Source organism: Myotis nattereri (genome assembly GCF_964212035.1).
Source record: "Myotis nattereri genome assembly, chromosome: 21".
NCBI classification, from domain to species: Eukaryota; Metazoa; Chordata; class Mammalia; order Chiroptera; family Vespertilionidae; genus Myotis; species Myotis nattereri.
In genome coordinates, this window is record NC_138097.1 from 16,153,774 (window position 1) to 16,179,401 (window position 25,628).

Sequence of the window (25,628 nt, forward strand, 5' to 3'; positions counted from 1 at the left end):
CACATGCACAGGCACATCCATGTGTGCGCACACAGGCACCCACTCACAGGAGGCCCGCTCCCCGTTGTTCCGGGTGTTGATGTCGCCTTTGCCCTGGCGCCCCTTGGCCCCCGTCATCTCCTCCATGCGGTAGATCTCGGACACGCACAGCTTGGGGTTGAAGGCGAAGTACATCTTCCCGGACTTGATGGTCAGGTTGTGGTGGTCCCAGTCCCACAGCTGCTGCAGGTTCTGGTTGTCCAGGACGTAGAAGGAGTAGTTCCTGCCAAGACAGCGGCCGGCGTGAGCGCCCCGACGCCCCGGCCCCCGCCGTTCCAGCCGCCGCCGGCCCCACACGTCCCCGCGGCTCTGGGGGGCAGGCGCGCGCAGGCAGCACTCACCCCTCCAGCTGGTCCTCGCCGAGGATCTGGCGGAGGCTCTTGAAGAAGGACAGAGAGACGAGCGCGTGGGAGTGGCGGATCTTGATGTAGCCCGTGACCACCTCGATGAGCCCCATGAAGTTCTCCAGTTCCGAGGCGATGTTATCTGCGGGAAGGGGGGGGCCGTCACCCAGCTCTCACTCAGCAAGGGGGGAGCACCCGGGTTCCCACTCACACGCGAGTGACGCCATGGCAGGGCCTGCTCTGGGGGTGACTCTGAGATGCTCAGGCTGCTGGTGCGGGAGCCCCCTCCACCCCCACCCCCACCCCCACCCCCAGGCGGTGGAAGGTGTGTTTGTAGGAGGCTGGATGTGGTAGCTCCCAGGCGGAGGAAAAGAAAGTAAAATCATAAATGCCAGGCAGCCAATTAGCTAAGGCCACCGCGTCAGGAGAGCAGCTTTTTGTTGTATTTTGTTTTTCTTAAAAAACAAAACACAACACATATTTTTATTGATTTCAGACAGGAAGGGAGAGGGAGAGAAAGAGAGAAACATCCATGATGAGAGAGAATCATGGACCGGCTGCCCCCCGCACGCCCCCTAGTGGGGATCGAGTGCACAACAGGGCATGCGCCCTGATGGTGAATCGAACAGTGACCTCCTGGTTCATGGGTTGATGCTCAACCCCTGAGCCAGCGGGCTGGGCGCTGCGCTGTTTCCAGGCCTGTATTTTAGTTGTGAGTCGGGGACGGGTAGAAAAGGCACCAACCCAAGAAAACCAAGAGATCCTGCAGGATGCGGGATGGGGGAGGGGGGCGGACCGGGGGAAGGGGGGGGAAGGGAGGGGGAAGGGAGAGGGCAGGGAGGGAGAGATACTTACTGCCCCTGCGGATGTTAATGAGCAGGTTGCCCTTGAAGATGGTGCAGCCCTGGAGCATCTGAGCTGAGGTCACCGAGTCGATAGTCTTCGTCCCCTTGTCTTCCTCACAGATTTTGGGGCACGGCCCTTCGCAGGGGATGCAGTACATGCTGCGGGAGAGAAAGAAGCCCCCCCAAATGTGAGGTCAGTGTCTCCTCGCCCCGAAGAGAGCCCACATGGGTCCGTGTTCATTCTAGCCGGCCACGCAACCAACACCGCTGTGTGGTGGTGGTGGTTGTTGAAAATATTGGGTGTCCCAAAATTCACGCAAGAAGTAATTTTGATAGAAAACACAGGTTTATAATTAAAAATTGTACATTTTTAAAAAATACATATTTTATTGATTTTTTTACAGAGAGGAAGGGAGAAGGAAAGAGAGTTAGAAACATCGATCAGCTGCCTCTTGAGCATCCCCTACTGGGGATGTGCCCGCAACCAAGGTACATGCCCTTGACTGGAATCGAACCCGGGACCCTTGAGTCCACAGGCTGACGCTCTATCCACTGAGCCAAACCGGTTAGGGCTGTAAATTTTTTATTGATTCACAAAGTATACAGGATAGGGTTCTGTAGGGAATAGCATATCGGGTAAACTGGATTACCATGTCGCGATAGCGAGCACCATTAACTGTCATTGCCTGAGCGGCCGCATTTTCGAAGAAGAATGGTCCGATGATGCCTCCAGCCCAACATCCGCGCCAAACAGTGACACGTTGTGGATGCATTTGTTTCCCAACAATCACTCGTGGATTTTCTGATCCCCGAATGCGGCAATTTTGTCGATGAACCAAGCCATCAAGATGAAAATGAGCCTCATCGAAATTCAGCCACACGTATGCAAACGGTCACGGAAAATTTCAAAAAGAGTGCGTATGTGCCAGCAGAGCCGTGGAGGCCATTTACCCAATATGCGATCCCATACGTCACCCTAGACTGTATACTTTATGAACCCATAAAAAATTTACAATTTTTCATTATAAACCTGTGTTTTCTATCAACATTACTTCTTGCGTGAATTTTGGGACGCCCTTTCTATTTGTAAACATGTAACTTGGCCCGCTCTCTCAGGCGGACCCACCCCCGTCACCTCCCCCAGGGTCGCCCCCACCCCCCCGTCCCCCCAGACGGGACAAAGGCTGGGGCCCGGGGGACCCCCGGGCCGGGAGACCGACCTCAGGCTGTCGTTGCGGATGAAGCCGGAGGGGCACTCCTGCATGCACTCGCCGTCGTGGATGACGAAGCCCTCCAGCTCGTAGCTGTCGGCGTTGGGGATGGTGGCGCAGAAGTCGCGGTCCACGCAGCGCCAGCCCTCAAAGCGGTAGGTGTTGGGGGGGCAGTCGGTCACGCAGACGCCCTCGTGGTAGTAGTGCTTGCAGGCCACGCAGGCCGCCTCGTCGTCGGGGGCTGTGCAGCCGCCCAGGCACTCGGGGTGGCAGCACTCGTTGTTGTCGGTGCACGCCCGCTTCCCGCACGCGCTCGGGCAGGCTGTGGGGCGGAAGGGACGCGGTGAGCATGTTGCTTTTCTTTTTTTTAAAAAAATAGATTTTTATTGATTTCAGAGAGGAAGGGAGAGGGAGAGAGGGAAACATCCATGATGAGAGAGAATCACGGATCGGCTGCCTCCTGCACGTCCCCCGACTGGGGATCGAGCCCGCAACCCAGGCCTGTGCCCTTGACCGGGAATCGAACTCCGGGACCTTTCAGTCCGCAGGCTGACGCTCTATCCACTGAGCCACACCGGTTTCGGCAGAGGAACTGTATTTAAAGGGCCAGAAGGTTGAGAACCGCTGAGTTACTACACAGAGCAACTGGACGCAGGGAGACTCCAAGGCCCCCCGAAACCGGCCCCCAAACAAATCTGATCCCGAGACCAAGTCTGATTCACGCTCGTCACCGATTCCTAGGCTCAGCCAGAGGGAGAAACAGCCTGTGCCCCCCCCTCTCCCATCCCCGGCCCCAGGGACCTTGTCCCTGCCCGGCCGGTACAGAGGGGAGGCCGAGGGGTGCAGGGACACGGGTGACGATGGCTCCTGAATGCCGCTGCGAACGTTTCATTAGCCAACAAAGGCAACGGTCACCTCCACACAATACCAGTCGCACGGCTTCCGTCTCTCCCGGACCCGACAGGCGGTGCTGGGCGGACTACTGAGAGGATATGGAAGAAAGAAGGCCCCCCAAGAAAGCAGAGGGGGGGTGGCAAGTTACAATGGCAACAGTTATCAAGTAAAAATTTCAAGAGCTCATTAGTGAGAGGGGAGAAAAGGCTGCCACCAACACAAAGATACAAAGCAGGCTCGCCACCCGCGGGGAACGTAGGGCGGGCCGGAATCCTCTGGCGGGGCTGTGGGTTATGGTTTTTTTTTTTAATCCATTTTATTTTATTTTATTATAAATACATTTTTATTATCAGAGAGGAAGGGAGAGGGTGAGAGAGAGAGAGAAACATCGATGAGGACAGAGAATCATGGATCGGCTGCCTCCTGCACGTCCCACACTGGGGCTGGAGCCCACAACCCGGGCATGTGCCCCGAAGGGGAATGGAACCCGTGACCTCCTGGTTCCTAGGTCGATGCTCCACCCCTGAGCCTTGCGGACCGGGCTAGACAAGATTTAGTGGGAGAAAAAAATCAAGGAAAAGGAGGGGAGACAGTTCCCCGGACCAGGCAGGACCCGCCTGCTCTAGTGAAGTGTGATGAAGGTGGCCTGCGTCCAGTTCTTCACCAGGGACGCACAGCTGTCTCACACACAACTCACACCCCCTCAGCCTGCTTTCAAAATTTTATTATTATTATTATTTTGTAGTATTTCTCCAGAAGAGGAGGAGGAGGAGGAGGGAGAGGGGGAGAGAGAGAGAGAAAGGAAGGAGAAAGATCCCCATAGATTCTGCTCCACCTTCCCCAGCGTTGTGACCGCCAGGCACGGCCCCATAAAAGACGCCCGTCGCCTGTCACAGATGCTTCAACGGCCAGGGCGGAGAGGGGGGAAAAAATATCTTTTTCACACACTTCAAAATGACTCCAAGTTATTTTAGATCGGGGACTGTTTGCATATTCCTTATAAGTTTATGAAACGCGCACTGTCCCTCCGTGACTAAGGGCAGAGGAATTGGGAGAGGAGTCTATATTTATCGCTTGTCTGAGGCTCCGAGCTCGCGGCCCCGGTTCCTCTCTCTGTTACTGTACACGGAGCTATGCGAGGCCCCGCGGGCTCCGCCGATTTCCTAACAAGGCAGGCCCGGGCCCCGCAGGGACACACACACACCGGGGGCTCGCGTTCAAGTGCAAGCTCGGCTCAGAGGGCGAGGGAGGCCTCTGGCTCTGTGGTTGCGGCTGCATCTCAACACCGGTGCTGGGGCCCGTTTCTGAACAGTGGCACGTCTTCCTGGTATCGACCCAGGTATCCACGCTGCTGATAGATGCCTACTGTATACACCCAGGCTATCCAGTGGGAGCCGCAAAGAACATTCCTTCTTACTTTTTTTTTTTTAATTTTTTTTTTATTTTATTGATTTTTTACAGAGAGGAAGGGAGAGAGACAGAGAGTTAGAAACATCAATGAGAAAGGAACATCGATAAGCTGCCTCCTACACACTCCCACCGGGGATGTGCCCGCAACCCAGGTACATGCCCTTGACTGGAATCGAACCCGGGACCCTTCAGTCCGCAAGCCGACGCTCTATCCACCGAGCCAAACCGGTTTCGGCTCCTTCTTACTTTTTAAAATATATTTGTATTGATTTCAGAGAGAGGGAGGAAGAAGGGGAGAGAGAGAGAGAAACATCCATGATGAGAGAGAAATCATGGATCGGCTGCCTCCTGCACGCCCCCTACTGGGGATCGAGCCTGCAACCCGGGCATGTGCCCGGACCGGGAATCGAACCGTGACCTCCTGGTTCATAGGTTGACGCTCAACCACTGAGCCACGGCGGTCGGGCCATGGTGCACTCTTTGCTACAGCTTTGAGCTTAGCCTTGAGAGTGGCACATCTTTGTGAAAAGGAGGAAAAAATGGCCAATAGCCCATTTCTCGCTTCTCTAACGTCAGAAGGGGAAATAGAGAGCTTGTCTCAATTCTGTGACTGCTAGTGAGGCTGGGGGTCCCCACCACCCACATTTTTTTTTTTCCAAAAAAAAATCACTTGTGGTCCCTTTACATGTCTCTTAGTGTCTTTGGTCCATTTTCTTCTTGGGAGCTTAAGTTTTTACTGTATGTTTAGATTTCTTTTAAGCCCTTAAAAATGAATAAGCTTTTTAAAAATAGCATCTAGTATGTGCCTTGAAAGGATTTGTCTTGTCCGGCTCAGTGGGGAGCATCAACCTATGAACCAGGAGGTAATGGTTTGATTCCGGGTCAGGGCACATGCCCGGGTTGCGGGCCCCATCCCCAGTAGGGGGCGTGCAGGAGGCAGCCCATCCATGATTCTCTCTCATCATGGATGCTTCTCTCTCTCTCTCCCTCTCCCTTCCTCTCTGAAATCAGTAAGGTAAATAAATAAAAGCGTCTATCTTAGGTGGCCTGAGAGGAAGAATACACACCTCCTCCCCCTGCTTCTGTGACGAAGGAGAGGCGTGGACAGCAGTGAGTCCACGCCAGGAAACTCATTTATTGCCCTCCCCGCCTCCCTGGTCGTCCCTGCTTTGATCGTGTTCCTTCCTGATGGCACGTGTCTGGGCGTGGAAACACGTACTCCAGAGCATAACGTCACCGCGCGCCTTCCCGTTACCTAATCTGACGGCCGGCCCTGCTTCCTGAGGTTGGAGTCTCCGTTCGGCTGTGAGGAAACCGCAAAAGACCCGCCAGGCGTTTGTTTCCAGGGCGAGTCAGCTCTGTCCTCAGGGCATGGCGGGGAGCAGGGTGTCTTGGGCGGCCACAGAATGATGGCCACGCGAACCCCAGGAGAAGCAGGTTTGGGGGGGGCTGGGCCGTGGCGCGCCTGCCCCCACAAAAATGCAACAGTTCATGTGTCTGATGAGTCACAAGGGCCCCGGGAAAACCATACATGTGCAGGAGGTTAACTAACTGTCCTTGCAAAGATGAGTGCGAAAATGAAAAACAAAAAACAGCCCTGACCGGTTTGGCTCAGTGGATAGAGTGTCAGCCTGCGGACTGAAGGGTCCCAGGTTCGATTCCGACCAAGGGCATGTACCTTGGTTGTGGGCACATCCCCTGGAGGGAGTGTGCAGGAGGCAGCTGATCGATGTTTCTCTCTCACCGATGTTTCTAACTCTCTATCCCTCTCCCTTTCTCTCTGTAAAAAATCAATAAAATATATTAAAAAAACAAAAAACAAAATCTGCCATTCCCATGGAAGCCTGTTGCTTCGTATTTTTTTTTTTTTGTGGGTGATGGAGGCATTGCATTGGATAAGCATGTTATTGATCTTTTTATAAAATGTATATTTTTATTAATTTCAAAGAGGAAGGGAGAGGGAGAGAGACAGATAGAAACATCAGTGCTGAGAGAGAATCATGGATCGGCTGCCTCCTGCACGCCCCCTATTGGGGATCGAGCCTGCAACCCAGGCATGTGCCCTGACCAGGAATCGAACCCTGACCTCCTGAGGATATTTTTTTCATTTTATTTTTTTAAGAGAGAGCGGAATGGAGGGGATGAGGCACACAGAAAGAAACATTGATGTGAAAGAGACACATTGATTGGTTGCCTCCCACACGTGCCCCTGAAACCGAGGTACGTGCTCTTGACCTGACTCAAACCTGCAGGCCCTTCAGTCCACCGGCTGACACTCTAACCACTGAGCCAAACCGGCTAGGGCCTAGGCTAACGTCCTGGCCCTTGCCGTAAACACTGTCAAACCCCAAACTAGCCAAGTCACTTAAAAATAAAAATAAAAATTTTAAAAGGGGGGGGGGGCGGCTCTCCAGCATCAATATCTTCTTCAAACATCTTATCCAAAATCCTGGACTTGCATACACTGAAAAGAAGAATCTGGAAATGTTTGAGGCAGCGGTTCTCAACCTGTGGGTCGCGACCCCTTTGGGGTCCGAATGACCCTTTCACAGGGGTCGCCTAAGACCATCGGAAAACACATACCGTATATAATTACATATTGTTTTTGTGATGAATCACGATGCTTTCATTATGTTCAATTTGTAACAGTGAAAATACATCCTGCCTATCAGGTATTTACATGACGATTCATCACAGTAGCAACATGACAGTGATGAAGTAGCCACGAAAATAATTTGATGGTTGGGGGTCACCACCACAGGAGGAACTGTATGAAAGGGTCGCGGCATTAGGAAGGTTGAGAACCACTGGTCTAAGGAGTCCTCTCTCTCAGCACAACCTCCTTGAATATCATGGCCAAGCCGCTGCTGTCCGAGTTGCAGCGCATCCTCACGGCCAGCAGAGGGCGCACGAGACCGGGGCGCGGGCCCCACTTTGCACATCATCCCTTTGGAAGCGTCTGCGTTTTGCTCACACAGAGAGAGAACAAGTACTGGCAAGTGACAAAAAAAAAGGAAAAAAAAGAACATGTTTTGCAAACAATCGGAGTGACCTGAAACCCCCGGGTAAAGCCTGAAGTCAGCGTTTGTTCATGGGGCAGCTCGGGCCAGACTCTGTGCAAACGCTTGTTAAGTGGGGCGCGCTGAAGGGAGGGCTGTGTGTGTGTGTGTGTGTGTGTGTGTGTACCTGTGCTTCTCGGTTTCCGTTCACCTGGGAGGACCTCTCACCTAAGGCCCACGCCCCGCCCCCAGTCTGGGCTGCGCGAGGCTTTGTTTTGCCGGAGTCTGGAGCATCTTTGAAAGGGAGCCGGGTGCCCAAAGCGAGGAGTCATCGTTTTTTTCTGGGGCTGAAAGCAACCCCGAGAATTTGGCATGCGGGCGAGCGTGTCTTGTCTTCGTCTGGCAGAAGAAGAAAGGGAAGGGCCAGGGGAGCCCAGGCTGCGAAAGTCACCCCACGCACAGCACGGGTGGGGGTGGAGCTGGGCCCAGGCCCCTGTCACCGGACGATGTTCCCCCCACTACAGCAGCGAATAAACACCCACAAATCCATTCCCTGGATACTGTTGCAAATTGCAAAATGGACCCCCTCCCCCATTTTCCAACTCTGAAACGGTCTCCCAAATGCACTGGTCCCCCACGCCACCCAGTCTAAGGTAAAGCCTATTAAATGCATCTGCACCCCAAATGCACGCCCTCACCCCCATCCACATAATCATGCCTCAGCCACGCCCCCTCCCCGAGCCCACTTGCTCAGGCCCCACGCGTGGGAATCACATATCTTCCTAGATCCTCATTCTCAGACCACCCGGGGCTCTGCGAGAGGCGTTTTGAACCTGTTGCGTCCATCTTCCCCCTCCCTCGGCATTGCACGCCCACAGTTCTCCCTCCCTCCCTCCCTCCCTCCCTCCCTCCCTCCCTCACCCCCATCCTTTGCAACGTCTGAACCCCAGTAGAGGAAGCGCCTGGGGCTCCTAATAAGCTCGGTCATGCTCGAAATATCCGTTTCACCCACGAGGCCCCCGGAGACAGCGATTCCGACCGGAGAATGCGTCCAGGGAGAAGAGGCTCAGTTCTCTGGAATTCCTAAAAAGGCCATCCTCGCTCACGTTCACCAAGGTACCTGCGCGCGTCCCACAGTCCGGCCAGCCGGCGGGGAGTTGCAAGGCCGCCCTGAGCGGCATCCAGCCGCCGCCTCCCACAGGCGGTAACAACAGGAGGTGAAGACATGGGCCTTCGTGCCTCCGGCCACAGAGGGGACTTACGTACCGTACCTATTGCGACCGGGCCTGCCCGGGAGCTTGCAAAACTTACAGGAAATCCTCCACCACCTACATAGAAAATCCCTTGCCAGCAAGATGAAGTGTAAACACTTTATATGAAATTAGCCAGGTGTTTAAAACACACACACACACACACACACACACACACACACACACACACACCATTATCCCAATCCAATATTTTACAAATCCTGGCCGGCTTTCAAGCCTCCTGGTGCGTCTGCGAGCGGAGGTACGGCGGCCACGTGCCTCTGTCTCTTTGGAAAGGGGCAGGCTTGGCTTTTTTTTTTTTTTAAATGAATACAAACAATCTGCAAATTAGTCCACATCCAACATGCAGCCAGGAGAAGGCAGCCAGAAACCCTACTGCCTTGATCTGGGGTTTCCTTCCTGTCTTTACACTGGACTCCGACGGAGAGCAACAATGTAAATCTATGTATCCACAGAGCAATCCGTTAACTCGGCCCTGAAGTTACTTACTGATGATGGTAAGAGACGTATTGCTTAAAAAAAAAAAAAAAAAGGAGCCTTAGCCGGTTTGGCTCAGTGGATAGAGTGTCGTCAGCCTGTGGACGGAAGGGTCCTGGGTTTGATTCCGGTCAAGGGCACATGCCTGGGTTGCGGGCTCGATCCCCAGTGGGGGGTGTGCAGGAGGCAGCTGATCGGTGATTCTCTCTCATCACTGATGTGTCTATCACTCTCTCCTTCTCCCTTCCTTTCTGAAATCAATAAAGAAGTATATTTTTTTTAAAATGGAGAAACAGAAAGAATGGGAAAAAGTGGGCAACATCGATGGGTCTCAGCTTACAGATTTTTTTTTTTAAAATCCTCATCCGAGGATATGTTTCCATTGATTTTTAGAGAGAGTGTAAGAGAGAGGGAAAGACACAGAGAAATATCAATGTGAGAGAAACACATCGATGGGTTGCCTCCTGCACGCGCCCTACCAGGGCCCGGACCGGGGAGGCGCCTGCAACCAAGGTACGTGCCCTTGACCAGAATCAAACCTGGGGCCCTTCGGCCCACTGGCCGATGGTCTACCCACTGAGCAACACCGGCCAGGGCTTAGCTTACAGAATAACACAGGTCGATGCATGTTGATGAGATAGTCCATGCAAAAAAAAAAAAAAAAATCAGGCTGTCATCTACCCCAATGGCTCCTGCCAGGAGGTGTGGCTTTCCGGGGGCACGTCCCCTGGTGCGGGACACCCTGGGCGTGGCCTCAGGCAGGAGGGGTGATGGTGGCGTTCCTCTGAGCGTACACAGTTGTCCAAAATATATGAAAAAGCAAACAAAACGAGCAGCCCAGGAGCTGCACTGGCGAGATGTAAGGCGACAATTTAGAAACGGCCTACGCCCCGTGGCGTGCTGGCTGGACCACATTTTGAAGGGCCCCAGTCACCTCGGTTTGTCTGTCTACTTTTTTTTAAAAAAAATTGGTTTTAGGGAGCGCCGGTGTTTACCATTTCGAGATGCTTGCATTCACGCCCTGAGAGCAGGCCGTGGCCAGCTCACAGGGAACCTGGGCTGTAGGTTCACACCCAGCGCTGTCACTCATTTCTTTTTTAAAAATATATTTTGATTGATGTCAGAGAGCCGGGGAGAGGGAGAGAGAGAGATAAGAGACATCCACGATGAGAGAGAATCATGGACCGGCTGCCTCCTGCACGCCCCACACTGGGGATCGAGCCCGCAACCCGGGCATGTGCCCTGATGGGGAATCCAACTATGACTTCTAGGTTCATAGGTCAACGCTCAACCACCGAGCCATCCCGGCTGGGGATAAAGAAACAGACAATTTTATGTTTTATTTCTCCTTCCTTCTGCGAGTGTTCTCTGCGCGGGGGCAGGAAGCTTGGTCTTTTCATCCTGGAGTTCCCAGAGCCAGGCCCAAACCTGGCCAGTGGCCGCGGTATATTAGTTCGGTGACTCACGCCACATGCTTTGTCCTGGGGCAGGGACACTGGTTGGTTCTCACTTTCCTTCGTCTCCCAGTGGCTCCTGGAGGATCTGAGAGAGAAGCAGTCGGGGCTAAGGGGAGCCTGGCTCCCTCCTGATGCAACCTTTCTGGGGAAAGCGACGCCTTTGCACTTTGTAGCAAATGTACCTGCAAAGGAAGGTGTGTGCGCATATGCAGATGGGGTTGCCTGGCAGTTTTCGCCTTAGCTGCCAGGATTCCAGGAATCGGCCTGCTGGGTCCTGGGTGCTTATCTCGCTGATTCTGCCATTGGGGGTGGGGGGGCCCTGTGTCCCCCGTCTTTGGCTTTTTTTTTTAAACAAATGGAAATGTGCCTCATACTCTGTTAGGCGTCAGACGCTGTGTAAACACCCGAAGCAAGTAAGTCCTCCGGGATGAGTACCTTTCTAGGTTTTGATGGCGAACTGTTACGAAATAATGAGGAGGAGAGGAATATGGAAAACGATTCTCCTCGTGCCTCCAGAGGACGGGAAGAAGGGAACAGGCAGAGAAGCCACGGGGGCGACGTGATGAGAAATAAAATAAACCGTGGTCCGCTGGCTTCGTTCCTGGGCTGCTTTCCGCCGAGAAGCAAAAAATAAAATAATCATTTGACCTAAGACCAAGCCCCACCGGCTGAGCAAAAAACAAAACAAAACAAAAATAAGACAAATTTTTTTTTTTGCTTTTGGGCAGACAAAAACTTCCTAATAAAAATGACTCTCTTTTCTGAGGGCTGGCTAGAAATAAAAGCTGAAGGTACCGAACGGCTGGAAAAGCACAAAATGGATGTTTGCTATCATTAGCAGGAAGGCGCCTGCCATTTAGGGGGCATTTACTGCTCCCCGCGCTAAGAGCTGGGCCTGCAAGGCCCGATTTCATCACGGTGACTCGGAGACACGCAGCCCGACCTTTCCCCAAATGGAGGCCGGGGGCCCAGAGAGTGGCTGCCCGAGCCACCCGGCGGGCATGGAGGCGGCAGAGGCCGGCATTTCCACCCCAGCCATCTGCTCCCGGGTCCCTGCTTGCAGCTGGAGGTCCCAGGGCCCCGACGCATGGCCACAGGTTTCCAGCGCAATTTCCACATCCCACCCTCAGACCTCACAGAAGGGGGTCGGCATGTCTCCACCGACCGGAGTGCTGGGGACGAGAGAGGCTGGGACTTGCCGGGGACATAGAGCTGACCAGCGAGAGGCAAACCCTGAAAGCCAGCAGCTAAAATGGCAGGAGGTTCAATCCAGTGTCTTGGGGATCCCTCAGGGCCGTTGGGAGCCACCAGAACGCGGTGGGTTGGGCTCGATAAAAAGCTGGGGGCTTTACGGCAAAGCGTAACCCAACTTCAAAATAGTCCTTAGCTGTTTTTTCCTGGAAATGTGCGGATTCACACCGAGGGAGAGAGCACAGATAGCATTAGGACCACCCCGAGCGCGGTGTTGAATAGCAAGGACTTTAAAAAACAGCCCCCCCCCCAAAATATCCCCCCCCCCCAAAAGCAAAGATCTCTCCTTTGGGTGAGTTTTTGCAGGTTCGGTGTTTGTTCATTGAACCCGGGAGTGCGTATGTCCGAGAGACACGCGGAGGCTGGGAGGGAATCGTAGAAATAAATGCCCAACGCCCGCCGGCTGCGGCCAGGTCAGCGGGAGAGATGGACACCCCGATAGCGATCGGAGGTAAAGACTCCCGACCCGAAATGATACGCATCGCATCGGGGCAAGGATACTTCCGGCCCCGAGGGCAATGAGGAGGTGTTTGCAGGGCACAGCGCCTGAGGAGTAAGGGACCCATGTTCGGGAGGCTGGGGGGTCGCGTGGGGACTTTGCACCACTTTCCGCACAAAGTTATCAATTGCATCTTTATTTATCGGCAACTTAAACTGCTTCGAAACAACCTCCGCGCATTTTTTTTTTAACTTTAAAATTGCAATGAGACAAGGAGAACGCGTTGAAAATACCCCAAGGGTATGTATGCAGAAAGGGACTTCGGCGAGCGCGCATGGGTCTATGGCTAAACTTGTTTAGAAAGGGCTAATTATGCCTTTTTTTCCCCTCTCCTCCTTCTTCTCCCCTTTCTGTCCGGGCACGAGGGCATTTTAAACCATCCACAATCCCTCCATTAAATTAAAAAAATAAACAAAACAAACCTCCATTGTGCAAGGCGCCATTGGTGTGCGCCTCCTTATCTTGCGTCACAAAAGGAGAGAGGGTGGTAAAGAACCCTGGCTGGTCAGTATTTTCATGCTCTTATGAAAAAAAAAAAAAAAAGTGTAGCCATTCTGCTTGGCCAGACAGAGCGAGAAAAAAAAACAAAAACCTCAGTCATTTGTTTAAACAAACTTCACTAACACAAAACCACTTCCTCCCCAGACCCCGTGAATTCAAAAACGCGTCGCACGTTTTAATGGGATTAAAAAAAAAAAAAACCAAAACCACACACACAACACAAAAAACACATTTCCGCAAATTAAAAACAGGACGAGGGGACCAAACAAATGGACGTCACCCCCTTTCTCCTGTGGATCTCAATTCTGGTTTCGCTCAGGTGCCAACATCGCCGACAGTACTTCCTCCCGTCCCGGCGGCGAGAAAAAGTCATGGCTCCCGAAGCTGAGTCGGACCATAAAAAACCTCATGAATATTCTGATTTTTTAATTAATGTTGTGTGTTTTGTTTTGTTTTTTTGGAGCCGAGGCTAGGAAATCACTATCATTGACGACCAGACACAAGATTCCCTACCGAACGCCCGGGCCCCGTAAACTACGCCCATGAAACAAAAAGTATCAAAAGCGTGGCGTTGCATTTCCCAAAAGTTACTAAAGAACGCCAGAGCGCGTCTCCGATTCTGAAGATGGAATCTCTCGGGGCTTTTTCTCTAGAATTCCCAATAAACTGCCTCCGCACACGGGGATCTCGCTCTGAAATATAAACTCCTTGGCTCGATTGCATTTTAATGAAAGTGAAGGGAAAGTAAACCGAAGCGCGCGCCCTTCCCTTCCTACGCGCAACGGGAAAGAAATGAGTGCGCTGAAACAAAAAGCAAAAAAAAAAAAAAAAAGCTCGAAATTCGGGTTTGCATTTACGGGGTGAGTGGCAATTGGGAGGGTGGCAGTGCCTGCGTGGCAGTGGTGGCGGCGGCGGCGGGGGCCACGACACGCGTGGCTCCCCGTGGATGGCGGTGGCGCCCCGGCTGCTCGGTGGCGCGGCTGGAACAGTTGCGGAGTGAGTCATGGGGGTGAGCTCAGCTCGGAACAATAGGCTCAGTCCGATGGGGGAACGCACGCCCTTCTTCCATGTTACAGTATGTCTTTTGCAAAAAAAAACAACACACACACACACTCCCATCTTTTTACTTTCATTTTTACATCGCGAACGGCCCGCCCGCAAGTGCATTCGCGGCAGACGCGGGCGAGTTATTTATTGATCGCGTGGGCCGCCACCACGGCGCCACCGGGCTCGGGGGCTGGGGCGCATTCCTCCCCCTTCAGACTTTAGGACAACTGGTGGGTTGTTCCTTTTTTTTTTTTTTTTTCTCCTTTCCCAACTTTGTTTGCGCAGGGCTCCCAAGACCCGTCAAAAAGAGATGAGAGTTTCTTCAACAGTTGAGAATGCAGAACTTTCCACCGTGAAACGGATTACCGACATTCCGGAAACCCAAGCCCTCCACGTCCCGTCCCCAGGGAGGCCGCGTGGCTGCTGGCGCCGTGGGATCGCCCCCTCCCCCTGCCCCCGTCCCTTCCCGCCCGCCCGCGCCCCCGCCCGCGCCTCCCACCTCCCGCGCCTCCCACCTCCCGCCTCCCGCCCCTGCCAGGGCTGAAACCATGTTTGCGCAGCGCAACTTGCACCGCCGAGTGGTCTCAATGCCACGATCGCCATGATCGGGCGGCACCGGGGGAACCACGGATGCGTTTTTCGTGCTTTTTGGGGGGACGGGGTGCGCGATCGGGATGGAGGCATTCAAGAAGGGAGAAGAAGGAAAACAAGGGCTCATGTTTTTCCAAAAAAAAAAAAAAAAACCAACCCAGACCGCCACACCCGGGCCCGGGCCGCTCCCTTTTCCGTCCACTCCAGAGCACGTGGCGCCCAGGGACCACGTGACGTGGCGGCGAGGGGCGGGGCCACGCGCGGGGTGTGGTCACGTGGCCAGCCCTCCCCACCGAGCCCCAGGCGCGGGCGCGCGCACGGCCTGGCCCCGCCCCCTCCCTCCCCAACACCCCCCCCCTCCCCCGCCCGGGCCCCGCCCCGCCAGCCTGGCCGGCGCTAGTGCTGGCGGCGCTGGGCTGGGAGCGGCGGCCGCGTGGCAGTCCCGGGAGGGGAGTCGCTGTGCCAGCGGAACGCATACGCATACATCCGGACCGCGTCCAAGCTCGGGCTCGGGGTCTGGACCCGGCACTCGAATAAGTACATGTTACGTGGCTCGCGGTGCTTTGCGGCCAACTTTTCAAAAAAAAAAAAAAAAAAGAACCACGAAAAAAATTAAAAAAAAAAAAAAAAAAGAAACCCTCGCCGAGAGATGGAAAACGCGGAGAGAACTTTCGGGACACGTAGCCCGCGAAGTCGGCGCAGCCACACATGGGAGCGCCCTCGGCACGTAGCAGCCACGCTCATTCAAAAAGCATCCATCCCAGCGCGGGTGACCTGGCAGCGTGTCCCTCGGGTTTCCATCCCCCACTCCCACCCCCGCCACTCGTCTTTTTTTTCTTTTTTCTTTCGAGATCCTTTTTTCTTTTTCTTTCTTTCTTGTCCTTACGTAACAGTTACACTTCAAACTCCTCTAAAATTCAATTTGTGGAGCTCCGACATGTCAGGGAGGACAGATGAGGGCCACGGGAAGCGCGATCTTGTCTGAATGTGATTTTTTTTTTTTTTTTTAAAGAAAATTGCAACTGGGGACGGATCGCGGGATATTAAAAAAGTGTGGCCGTTCGCAGGGCTACCGCGGACTTCGGTGGAGAAAAACGTATTACGGTCGAGGAAGAGCAATACTTTTTTTTGCGTTCTTTGAAGGGATAAGTCAAAAGAAGACAAAAGATCGCCGAGGTAGGATTCAAAGAGACGAAAGGAAATCGCCTACTTTTCAAGAACCACCTCTCGGAGAAAGTCAACAATAAAAATTTTTATTTTTTTATTTTACTCTCTTAAAAAAGTCAGAATTCAAACGAATGATTTCCCCCTCGCGAATCTGATTTTTTTTTTTTTTTTTTTTTGGCGGCCGAAATGCCATGAATTAGGGTTGGGCTTCAGCGAGCGCCCCCCAATCGGGTCCCCTCTTTGTGTCCTCATAGGCGAGCTATGCGAGCAGCTCCGACCAAAACTAATGGGGTTGTTTTTCAGCAACTGCCATCTCCGCCCTCCTCCCTACCTCCCTCCTCGCCAGCAAAACATGGCGATTCTGCAGATTTTTCTGGCCACGTGTCACTCATAATTGTCCTCCCCGAAAAAAAAGAAAAGTAAAAAAAAAAAAAAAAGAGTGGAGCTGCTCCTACGGCTATTTTAAAAAGTTTGAAGTCCCCCTTTTTAAAAAATACAGAAAGTCCCCCTGAGTAGAGTTCTCATGACGAAGGGTCCGAGAAACAGAAATAGAAAAAAGTCACCATTTGGCACACACGGCGGTAAAAGGGCGTTCAAATCAGTCGGTAAGGAGGATAATGAGGGACAGTGTGAACGGGACAGCCTCAAGGATCAATCCCCCCTCCCCAAAAGATGCTATCTCATTCTAAAGGGGAAAACATCGAAGTTGATGGAGGGGGGAAAGGCAGAGGCCGCCTTAACCAAGCAATTAAAGTTGCGCTCAAAATGAAGGCGATTGCAAATCCGGTCACACGTCTCTGGGAGAGCAACAGTGGCCCTTCTGTGAGCTCTTCCCGAAACTTAGAACCCCGTGGTCGGCAAACTGTGGCTCGGGAGCCACATGCGGCTCTTTGGCCCCTTGAGTGTGGCTCTTCCTAAGCCTTAGGAGGACCCTAATGAAGTTAATAACAATGTACCTACCTATATAGTTTTAAGTTTAACAAATTTGGCTCTCAAAAGAAATTTCAATCGTTGTACTGTTGATGTTTGGCTCTGTTGACTAATGAGTTTGCCGACGACTGTTATAACCAATACAACTGGCCGGATGGCTAAGTGGGTTGCAGCATCGCTCCCCTCTGCCAAAAGGTTGCAGGTTCAAGTCCCCGGGAGGGCATATGCCTAGGTTTCGGGTTCGATCCCCAGTTGGGGCAGACACAGGAGGCAACCGATCAATGTTTCTCTGTCTCTCTCTGCTCCCTCCCCTTCCTCTCTCTCTAAAATCAATAAACAGACCTAGCCAGGTTGGCTCAGTAGATAGAGCGTCAGCCTGCAAACTGAAGGGTCCTCCTGGGTTCGATTCTGGTCAAGGGCACATGCCCTGGTTGCCAGCTCGATCCCCAGGAGGAGGCATGTAGGAGGCAGCTGATGGATGATTCTCATCCTTGATGTTTCTCTCTCTCCCTCCCTCTCCCTCTGAAATCTAGACTCTATGATACTATGTTGCTTCCCCAATTAAAGTTCGCTTGCAAAGGCTGCATCAGCTGAGAGGTTTGTCAAGAAGCAGTTCCCACGTCCAAGGCCTGCGTTGCCTGCACAATAATATGCCCATAATGGACCCATGCCAAACTGAGGAGAAAAGGTGCCCTCAGGTATGTTGACCTGAAAGTGAGGCGCCAGGGGACCTTTCTAGAACACGGTGTCAGGACGCGAGGTGCCGAGGGCTGGGCTAGGATACGGCAGTAGCGATCGCTGCATCCATTTTGAAAATGATTCTGAGAACTGCTTGGGTTTCACTGCGGATAAATGTGTTCCATTCGGTGTAATGATTCCAGCAACTATCATATTATGAGAGAGACAGAGAGGACGAGAGAGAGAGAGAGAGAAGGAGGGAGGGGGAGAGAGAGATGGATGGAGGGCCAGAGAGAAGTAAAAGAAAAACATTACGTGAGGGAGAAACAGACCGATACCAGAATTCAACTACCCAGCCACAGATGTTTCTGGGGTAGGTAGCTAAGGACCGGAGAGAAGTCATATCTCATTCTCACACACACACAATTCTTTTCTTCTTTTTTAAAATCCTCACCCCAGGATATTTTTCCATTGATTTCCAGAGAGAGTGGAAGGGAGGGGGAGACACAGACAGAGAGAAACATCGATGTGAGAGAGAGACACATCAATTGGTTGCCTCCTGCATGCGCCCCGACCAGGGCGAGGGATGGAGCCTGCAACCCAGGTAGGTGCCCTTGATCATCGGAATGGAACCTGGGACCCTTCGGTCCACAGGCCGATGCTCTATCCACTGAGCCAGACCGGCCAGGGCTCACCCACACCCGATTCTCACAAACTCGGAAATCTGTCTTCGACATACCCACAGCAGAGCGGAAGCCGGGACTCGTCACCTACAGAGGAGCTGAGAGAGACGGCCTCCTCGTCTCACTGCCGTGAAGTCTATTAAACAGAAACGGAGGCATAAAAATGATAAAGCCAGCCCATCAGAGCACAGGAAGCGTGAGAGCGCTCCAGTCCCGGGCGCACTGCTTCCCACCAGGCCCCCGGGCGATGGCCGTATTCTGCGCAATACAACCATTTATGCCCCTGATGTCCCCGCTCGGCCGGCAATGATTAAATTATCTTCACTACAGTAAGAAGCAGAGAAGTACATCATCTGCGCTGCAGAGATTGCCGGCGCGATAGCTACAGAAACAGGTGCCCAGGCCTCAGCCACCCCGAGGGCGTCCCTGTACTTCTTGGGTTCGTTTTCTCATCTGACCAATTTGTCTTGAGCATCTTGGAGGGACGCTGAGAGGGGCGAGGCTCTGTCCTCACGCAGTTTACAATCTAGTGCAGTGATGGCGAACCTGTGACACGCGTGTCAGAGGTGACACGCGAACTCGTTTTTTTTGGTTGGTTTTTCTTTGTTAAATGGCATTTAAATATATAAAATAAATATCAAAAATGTAAGTCTTTGTTTTACTATGGTTGCCAATATCGAAAAATGTCTATATGTGACCCGGCACCAGAGTTAAGTTAGGGTTTTTCAAAATGCTGACACGCCGAGCTCAAAAGGTTCGCCGTCAGTGAGAGTATCTGGGACACGCAGGGCCCCAATTTCTACCAGGATGCAAATGTGCATGGATTAAAAAAAAAATCTATATCTATCTATCTACATATTTATATTGATTTCAGAGAGAGGGGGGGAGAGAAACATCCATGATGAGAGAGAATCATGGATCGGCTGCCTCTTGCACGCCCCCTACTGGGATTGGAGCCCGCAACCAGGCATGTGCCCTGACCGGGAATGGAACCGTGACCTCCTGGTTCCTAGGTTGATGCTCAACCCACTGAGCCACCCTGGCCAGACCGGTGTCTGTGGACTTTTGTCCTCAGCGCTATCGATGGAGTCTGAGGGGGGTTCTGATTTATTTCTGAGTGAAGCTGGCGGCTGTGACTGTACGGTTAGCAGTCAACGAGCAGTCAAATACGTCACCAAGCCGTGCCCACGTCCAAGGCACAGCCGCTTTGCCTGCACAAAAAATGTAACGATAGGCGAAGCCAACAGAACTATGATTCCCGAATCTGCCAGCGTTTTCCGCTCGCGGGGGAAGTGAGTTCTGACACCCATACAACCTCACCTTTAGGCTGAAGCATCTGATAACCGGATCGCTGTACATTTAATCAATGCGTTTCAGAATGTGACATGTTTTAGGGGGTGACTCATTTTTTTTTTTTTTTTTACTTTTCCTTACGAGGGAAAAATCCTAGACATCGTGATAGGGTGTGAGTCATTCACAAGGTGGCAAACACCGGACCTTGATCAGAAAGCACAGCCGCGCTGCAATGACTTCTCGTTTTTCTGATCGTTTTCACAAACCCACGTGTCTCTAGCCCCCCTGGAGGGCGGGGCTTTCCAAACTGGAGATGTTCACCTTAACGGGCTCTGCCTTGGGGGGTAAACACGCCACAGAGCACTATCTCCACCGTCGGAGTGTCAAGGTTACAGCGTAAATAAAAGCATACTTTTGGGCCCAGCCGGTGTGGCTCAGTGGTTGAGCATCGATCTATAAACCAGGATGTCAAGTTCGATTCCTGATCAGGGCACATGCCTGGGTTGCAGGCTCCATCCCCAGCAGGGGGCGTGCAGGAGGCAGCCGATCCATGATTCTCTCTCTCATCATGGATGTTTCTCTCCCTCTCCCTCTCCGTTCCTCGCTGAAATCAATAAAAACATATATTTTTTTTTAAAAAAAGAGCCCACCATTCTCTGGGCCTTTCTATCCCCATTAAAGGGCTGCGTCTGTCCTTGTGCCCTGGGCGGACGGGTGTTATTTCGAGAGCCGAGCCTGCAGTTCATTTGAAGGGGGAGGGGGAACGACGATGGGGGGGATGAGATTGGAAGTATTTTTTTCTATTGAGAAAGGAAAATTAAACCTAAGTGGAAGTAATGTTTTCCTGAAAATGTTTTCCCATTTCAGCGTTTCCCCGGAGCACTCTGATCTCGCAACATCACCGGACTGTGCTAGATGAGAAAGAATGAAGACAAAATGAATTTAAATAAAATTGAAACTGACCAGGCAGGCTTTATGCTCCCGACCTGAAAAAACAGCAAAGCGGGGAGGGGAAAAAGAAAAGAAAAAAAGAAAAAACACAGATGAACTGAAAAGGAAAAATACAAATAAACTCCAGGAAAATTGTAAACTCAAATGAGAGTTTCCATTGGGTTTCAAATAGTCTAAAACCCAGCTTGTGCTCACAGCCAGAAAAAGCTCCTGAATGCCCACGAATCAGTGGCGGACACGATGACCTTTCTCGGCTGTTTTGCTATCGCTGTAGAAGATGACTTGTTTATTTCACAATTCTTAGGTCATTAGGAGGATTCAGTTAGTTACTTGCTAATTATTAACATTAACAGCCCAGAAAAATGCGTGCTATTCGATCGCTGGTCTCATCGATCGTCTTGGTAATTTTTTAAAATTTGCACCCACCCTTGTTGAACCCTAAATAGGACAAGAAAAATGAAAGACATGGGTCTTCATGGCCCTTATCAACAGAAACACAGATTTGAGGAGGAAAGCATTTGGCCGGCTAATCGTGGGTGTAGGTCCGTACTGTTGCGTGGCCACAAGGCAAACATGGAGGGTCCGATTTCAATGATTCTAGATTTCACCTCGTGGCCCCACTGCCCGTATTTCAAGTGCTCCGATGTCACACGTGGCTAGTGGCTACCGTGTTGTACAGGCCGATACAGAACACTTCCACGCTCACAGAGAGCTCTATCGGACAGGCCTGGTCTAGCAGATGAAAGAACAGAGCTATGAGCGTTGGGTGGCTACACATTTAGTTTAAAAGATGTACACAAAATGGCCCGGCCGGCGTGGCTCAGTGGTGGAGCACCAACCTGTGAACCAGGAGGTCACGGTTCGATTCCGGGTCAGGGCACATGCCCGGGTTGTGGGCTCCATCCCCAGTACGGGGCGTGCAGGAGGCAGCCGATCCATGATTCTCTTATCATTGATGTTCCATCTCTCTCTCCCTTCCTCTCTGAAATCAATAAAAATATATTGAAAAAAAAAACAACATAAAGGGCAAATGGAGATTTCCTGACTAGCTCTTAAAAAAAAAAAAAAAAAGAGAGAGAGATGTACGCAAAATAGTCTACCTGAATTTTGTGGTTACGTTGGAATAGCTTTCCACTTGCATACAACTGCTTTCCCCAATGCACAAAGCCAAGAAAAAAAAACAAAACAATATATACTCTCTCCCCGGCATCACCCCTAGTTTACTTTCAATGGTAAAGCCCCTCTCTTCCCTGTCAACAGCATCTCCCACCCAAAAGGCGAACAAGAATGCCTCCCGCCTACAGAGAAGGGCATTATGGTTGCGGGCCAAAGGGCGAGTCATGGAGTTAAGAGAGAAAGACCTTCCCAAGATACACTTAAACACTGGAACACACAGCAGGTGTGAAACAGACGAAGGCAGAGCAGGCGCTCCCCCCCCATCCCCCCCACCCCCCGCCTCAGTGGGCCACCATCGCACGTCTATTTGTCTATTTATTGAACGTCTGCATTCCCTGCCCAACTGTCAGGCGGGTGGCGAGGGCGGCGCGCAAGTGTTCCGCTGGCTGTTGGACACCCATGGCAAGCCCAGCCCCGGGGACCCAACAGATGCTCAGATTTTTGTGGAGTGATCGAATGCAACGTAAGAGGAGTGGTATTCTGTGAGAAGAACAGCAAGCATCCTCCGGGGGCCTGGATCCAATTCTTTCCTATCCGGATGGCCAGGCACCCTTTCGGGCCGGATGCAAACCGAAAAGGACTCAGATCTAGGCGCGTGCCTCAAGTTCACGGTCTCCCATGCTCAGCAAGGGCGTAGCCCCAACGCCTCTCTTTACACACGTGCTGTCTCACCTGCCCCCCACCCCCCCACGCTGGTTCCTGTCTCTGTCCCACGGAAGAGGAGAGCAAGGCGCAGGGGAGCTGCTCTGTGACCTTCCCGGCCCTGCTCAAGGTCACAGAGCAACAGACATAGAGTGGGAGACCCTCCCCTGGGGAGGAACATGGTCCCTTACTATCTGTACGATGCCAACGGTCCTGGGCACGCCTTCCAGCAACGGCCTGGCTCGGCATCTTGGTACCCCCGGAGTTTAGCGGGCCCCCCACAAATGCCCTCAGAGCATCTCTATTCAACCGTCCTCATGGCTCAGGGCTCCTTAGCATCCGGGAAGGTGCCTACTGGGGTCCCAGACGTGGGCAAGGCTCAGCAGAGCCCGCCTCTCTCCAACAGTGACATGGGGACTCGCGGCGACCTTGCCACCTGTCCCCTGGACGGCAGCCTCATGCTGTGGCCGCCGTGGCCATCCGCGCCAGGGGGCCATCTGCTTCTGTACACTGACCACCTCCTGGTGCTGGGGAGAGCTGGCCGCCGCTCAAGTGGTAGCTGCCATTTTCCTCCTGACGCCGAAGTTCTCCCCAACAACCCCTTATTTTATTTTTTTAAAATATATTTTTATTGACTTCAGAGAGGAAGGGAGAGAGAGAGAGAGAGAGACATCCATGATGAGAGAGAATCATGGATCCGCTGCCTCCTGCACGCCCCGCACTGGGGATTGAGCCTGCAACCCGGGTGTGGGCCCTGGCCGGGAATCGAACCGTGACCTCCTGGTTCCTAGGTTGACGCTCAACCATTGAACCCGCCTGCTGGGCCCACCCCATTTTAAAAACACGCATGCAGGTGGTGTGGTACGGGCCTGCTGAGCCCTGCAAACAACTGCCTACAGGGGGCTCCGGATTTCCTGTTTGGCCCAGTTCAGATGAGGGCTTTTAGAAGGCTGACCTGATGAAGCACTCATTGTCATTAAAAAGCCACTATGCATAAAGCAACAGGTTCCAAGCTGATCCATATGAAGAGCTAATATTTGGTTTAATATTTTATCAAGAGCTTGCCAAGTGGGACGCGAAAGGGCGTTGAGTATCATACAGGCACCTCTCATGGAGGAAGGAGAAACGAGCATGAATCGGATTCCCTCGTGAGTGAGACGCCATCCTCCGCTCCTGTTCTTGGGGGTCCCCTATGGCAGGCAGCATCCCCGCCCACGGCTGATCAACACGGTACTCACGGCAGCGCACACTCACCCGGGGCCGATGAGCCCCAGTCCAGCGCCAAGCACAGTTAATCCCCAGGGCTCCCCGGGGAGAGATATTATCTCCCCTTTCTACAGGAGAGGAGCCGGGCTCAGGGGGACAGTCACGTGTCGGAGGTGCTGGCGTGTCTGGCCCCTTGGGCCCAGGGGCCGTTCTGTGAGCCTGCCTTCACCCAGACCGGAAACTGCCAGGAAATAAAGATGGAGCTAAGGCCACGAGGACACAGCCCGTGTCCCGCGAATGGTGAGGATGGGACTCACACGAGGCCGGCCGGTGTGGCTCAGTGGTTGAGCATCGACCTAGGAACCAGGAGGTCCAGGTTCGATGGCCGCGGTCTGGTGGCTGGCGGAGTCACAGGCACGTGCTGGGAATTTGGGGGTTATGAGGGGAGGGCAAGGGGCAAACAGGCTACAGTCAGATCAGGAAGAGCTCAAAGCCCAGTCATGTGGAGAAGAACGGGGAACCCGACCCTGGGCAGGGATGAAAGGCCTGATTTCGGGCCCTGGCTGGTGTGGCTCAGTGGATAGAGCGTCGGCCTGCAGACCAAAGGGTCCCAGGTTCGATTGCAGTCAAGGGCACGTGCCTGGGTTGTGGGCTTGATCCCCAGTGGGGGGTGTGCAGGAGGCAGCCGATCCCTGATTCTCTCTCATCATGGATGTTTCTCTCTCTCCCTCTCCCTCTCCCTTCCTCTCTGAAATCGATAAAATATATATTTAAAACAAACAAAGGAACGAAAACTTGCCTCCACTCACCAAGGAGTGGAGCAGCCAGGGCCCTGCCGCATCCCTGGTCCTTGCCCAGGAGAGAGCCACTTGGCTCCCCGGCCGGCCCCCTGGCACTGCCCGGCAGGGAAACATGCTTGGCTTATTCAGACGTGACTTACTGGCACTTCGAGGCCGTTGGCGCGGCAGAATGGACAGGCTGACCTGGCCAGGAAGGAGCGGGTGACGCAGACAGCCAGCACCAGGTGGGCGCAGCGGGCCACCCTGAGCGGGTCGGGGGCTCACGAGGAAGGTCCCAGAGGGCCCTGGCTGGTGTGGCTCAGCGGATAGAGCATCAGCCCTCAGACTGAAGGGACCCGGGTTCGATTCCGGTCAAGGGTAAATATGGGAGCGTAGGAGGCAACTAATGGATGTGTCTCTCTCACATTGATGTTTCTGTGTCTCCGCCCCCCCCCCCCCCCCGGTTCCACTCTCTCTAAAAATCAATGGGAAAATATCCTGGGGTGAGGATTAACAACAAAAGGGTCCCAGAGAGAAGATGGGGGAGATGATTTACCCCATGGGGGGTAGAGGGGCACCAGGTCCTTGGGCACCTCCAGGCCACAGAGGACACAGCAAATGGACAGTGGCGAAGGCAAGACTCACAGGAGCCCGGCCGGTGTGGCTCAGCGATTGAACACTGACCTATGAACCAGGGGGTCACGGTTCGATTCCCTGACAGGGCCCGAGCCCAGGCACACCCTGTAACGCGTTTCCTTCAGTCGTCACAATACTGCACACACAGGTCTCTCCCATCCCAGGCAGGGGGCGCGGAGGCTCGGAGGTGAAATGAACTGCCCCAGATGAACTCACTCATCCTGGCCAGCAGCTGGACACACAGCCCCTAGCACACTTCCTTAGAGTCTCTCTCTGCCTAGTTTGTCATTTCACAAGGTGGTGTGATGATTTGATGATAGAACAGGCCTCTCCTTCACCTGCTATCAGCTCCTGTGGGCAAGAACCACTTCTCTCAAACCCTAACCTGGAAGCTGAACCCGTTCTCACAGTAACATAGGACCATCCATGAAACTGATCAGCTTGGGGGAGGTATTCCTAGCAGCAGGGGAGGAGAGTACCAAAGGACTGGAAGATGTCCCACCAGCCAGGCTCAGTGGCTGAGGGTGGACCTATGACCCAGGAGGTCAGGGTTTGATTCCCGCTCAGGGCACATGCCCAGGTTGTGGGCTCCACCCCCAGTAGGGCGGCGTGCAGGAGGCAGCCCATCCATGATGCTCTCTCATCATGGAT

General features: G+C 53.1%; 1 protein-coding gene across 1 annotated transcript in view; it reads right to left on the minus strand.

Moving 5' to 3' along the window:
* IGF1R (insulin like growth factor 1 receptor) overlaps positions 1–25,628 on the minus strand; it is a gene marked incomplete at its 5' end in the record, with an annotated part of 113,959 nt that overhangs the window by 18,837 nt on the left and 69,494 nt on the right. Inside the window, 4 exons of the mRNA XM_081114825.1 lie at positions 48–262; positions 381–525; positions 1,239–1,387; positions 2,449–2,761. Of these exons, the coding sequence (XP_080970951.1) occupies positions 48–262; positions 381–525; positions 1,239–1,387; positions 2,449–2,761 (822 nt within the window). The remainder of the gene's footprint in view (positions 1–47; positions 263–380; positions 526–1,238; positions 1,388–2,448; positions 2,762–25,628) is intronic.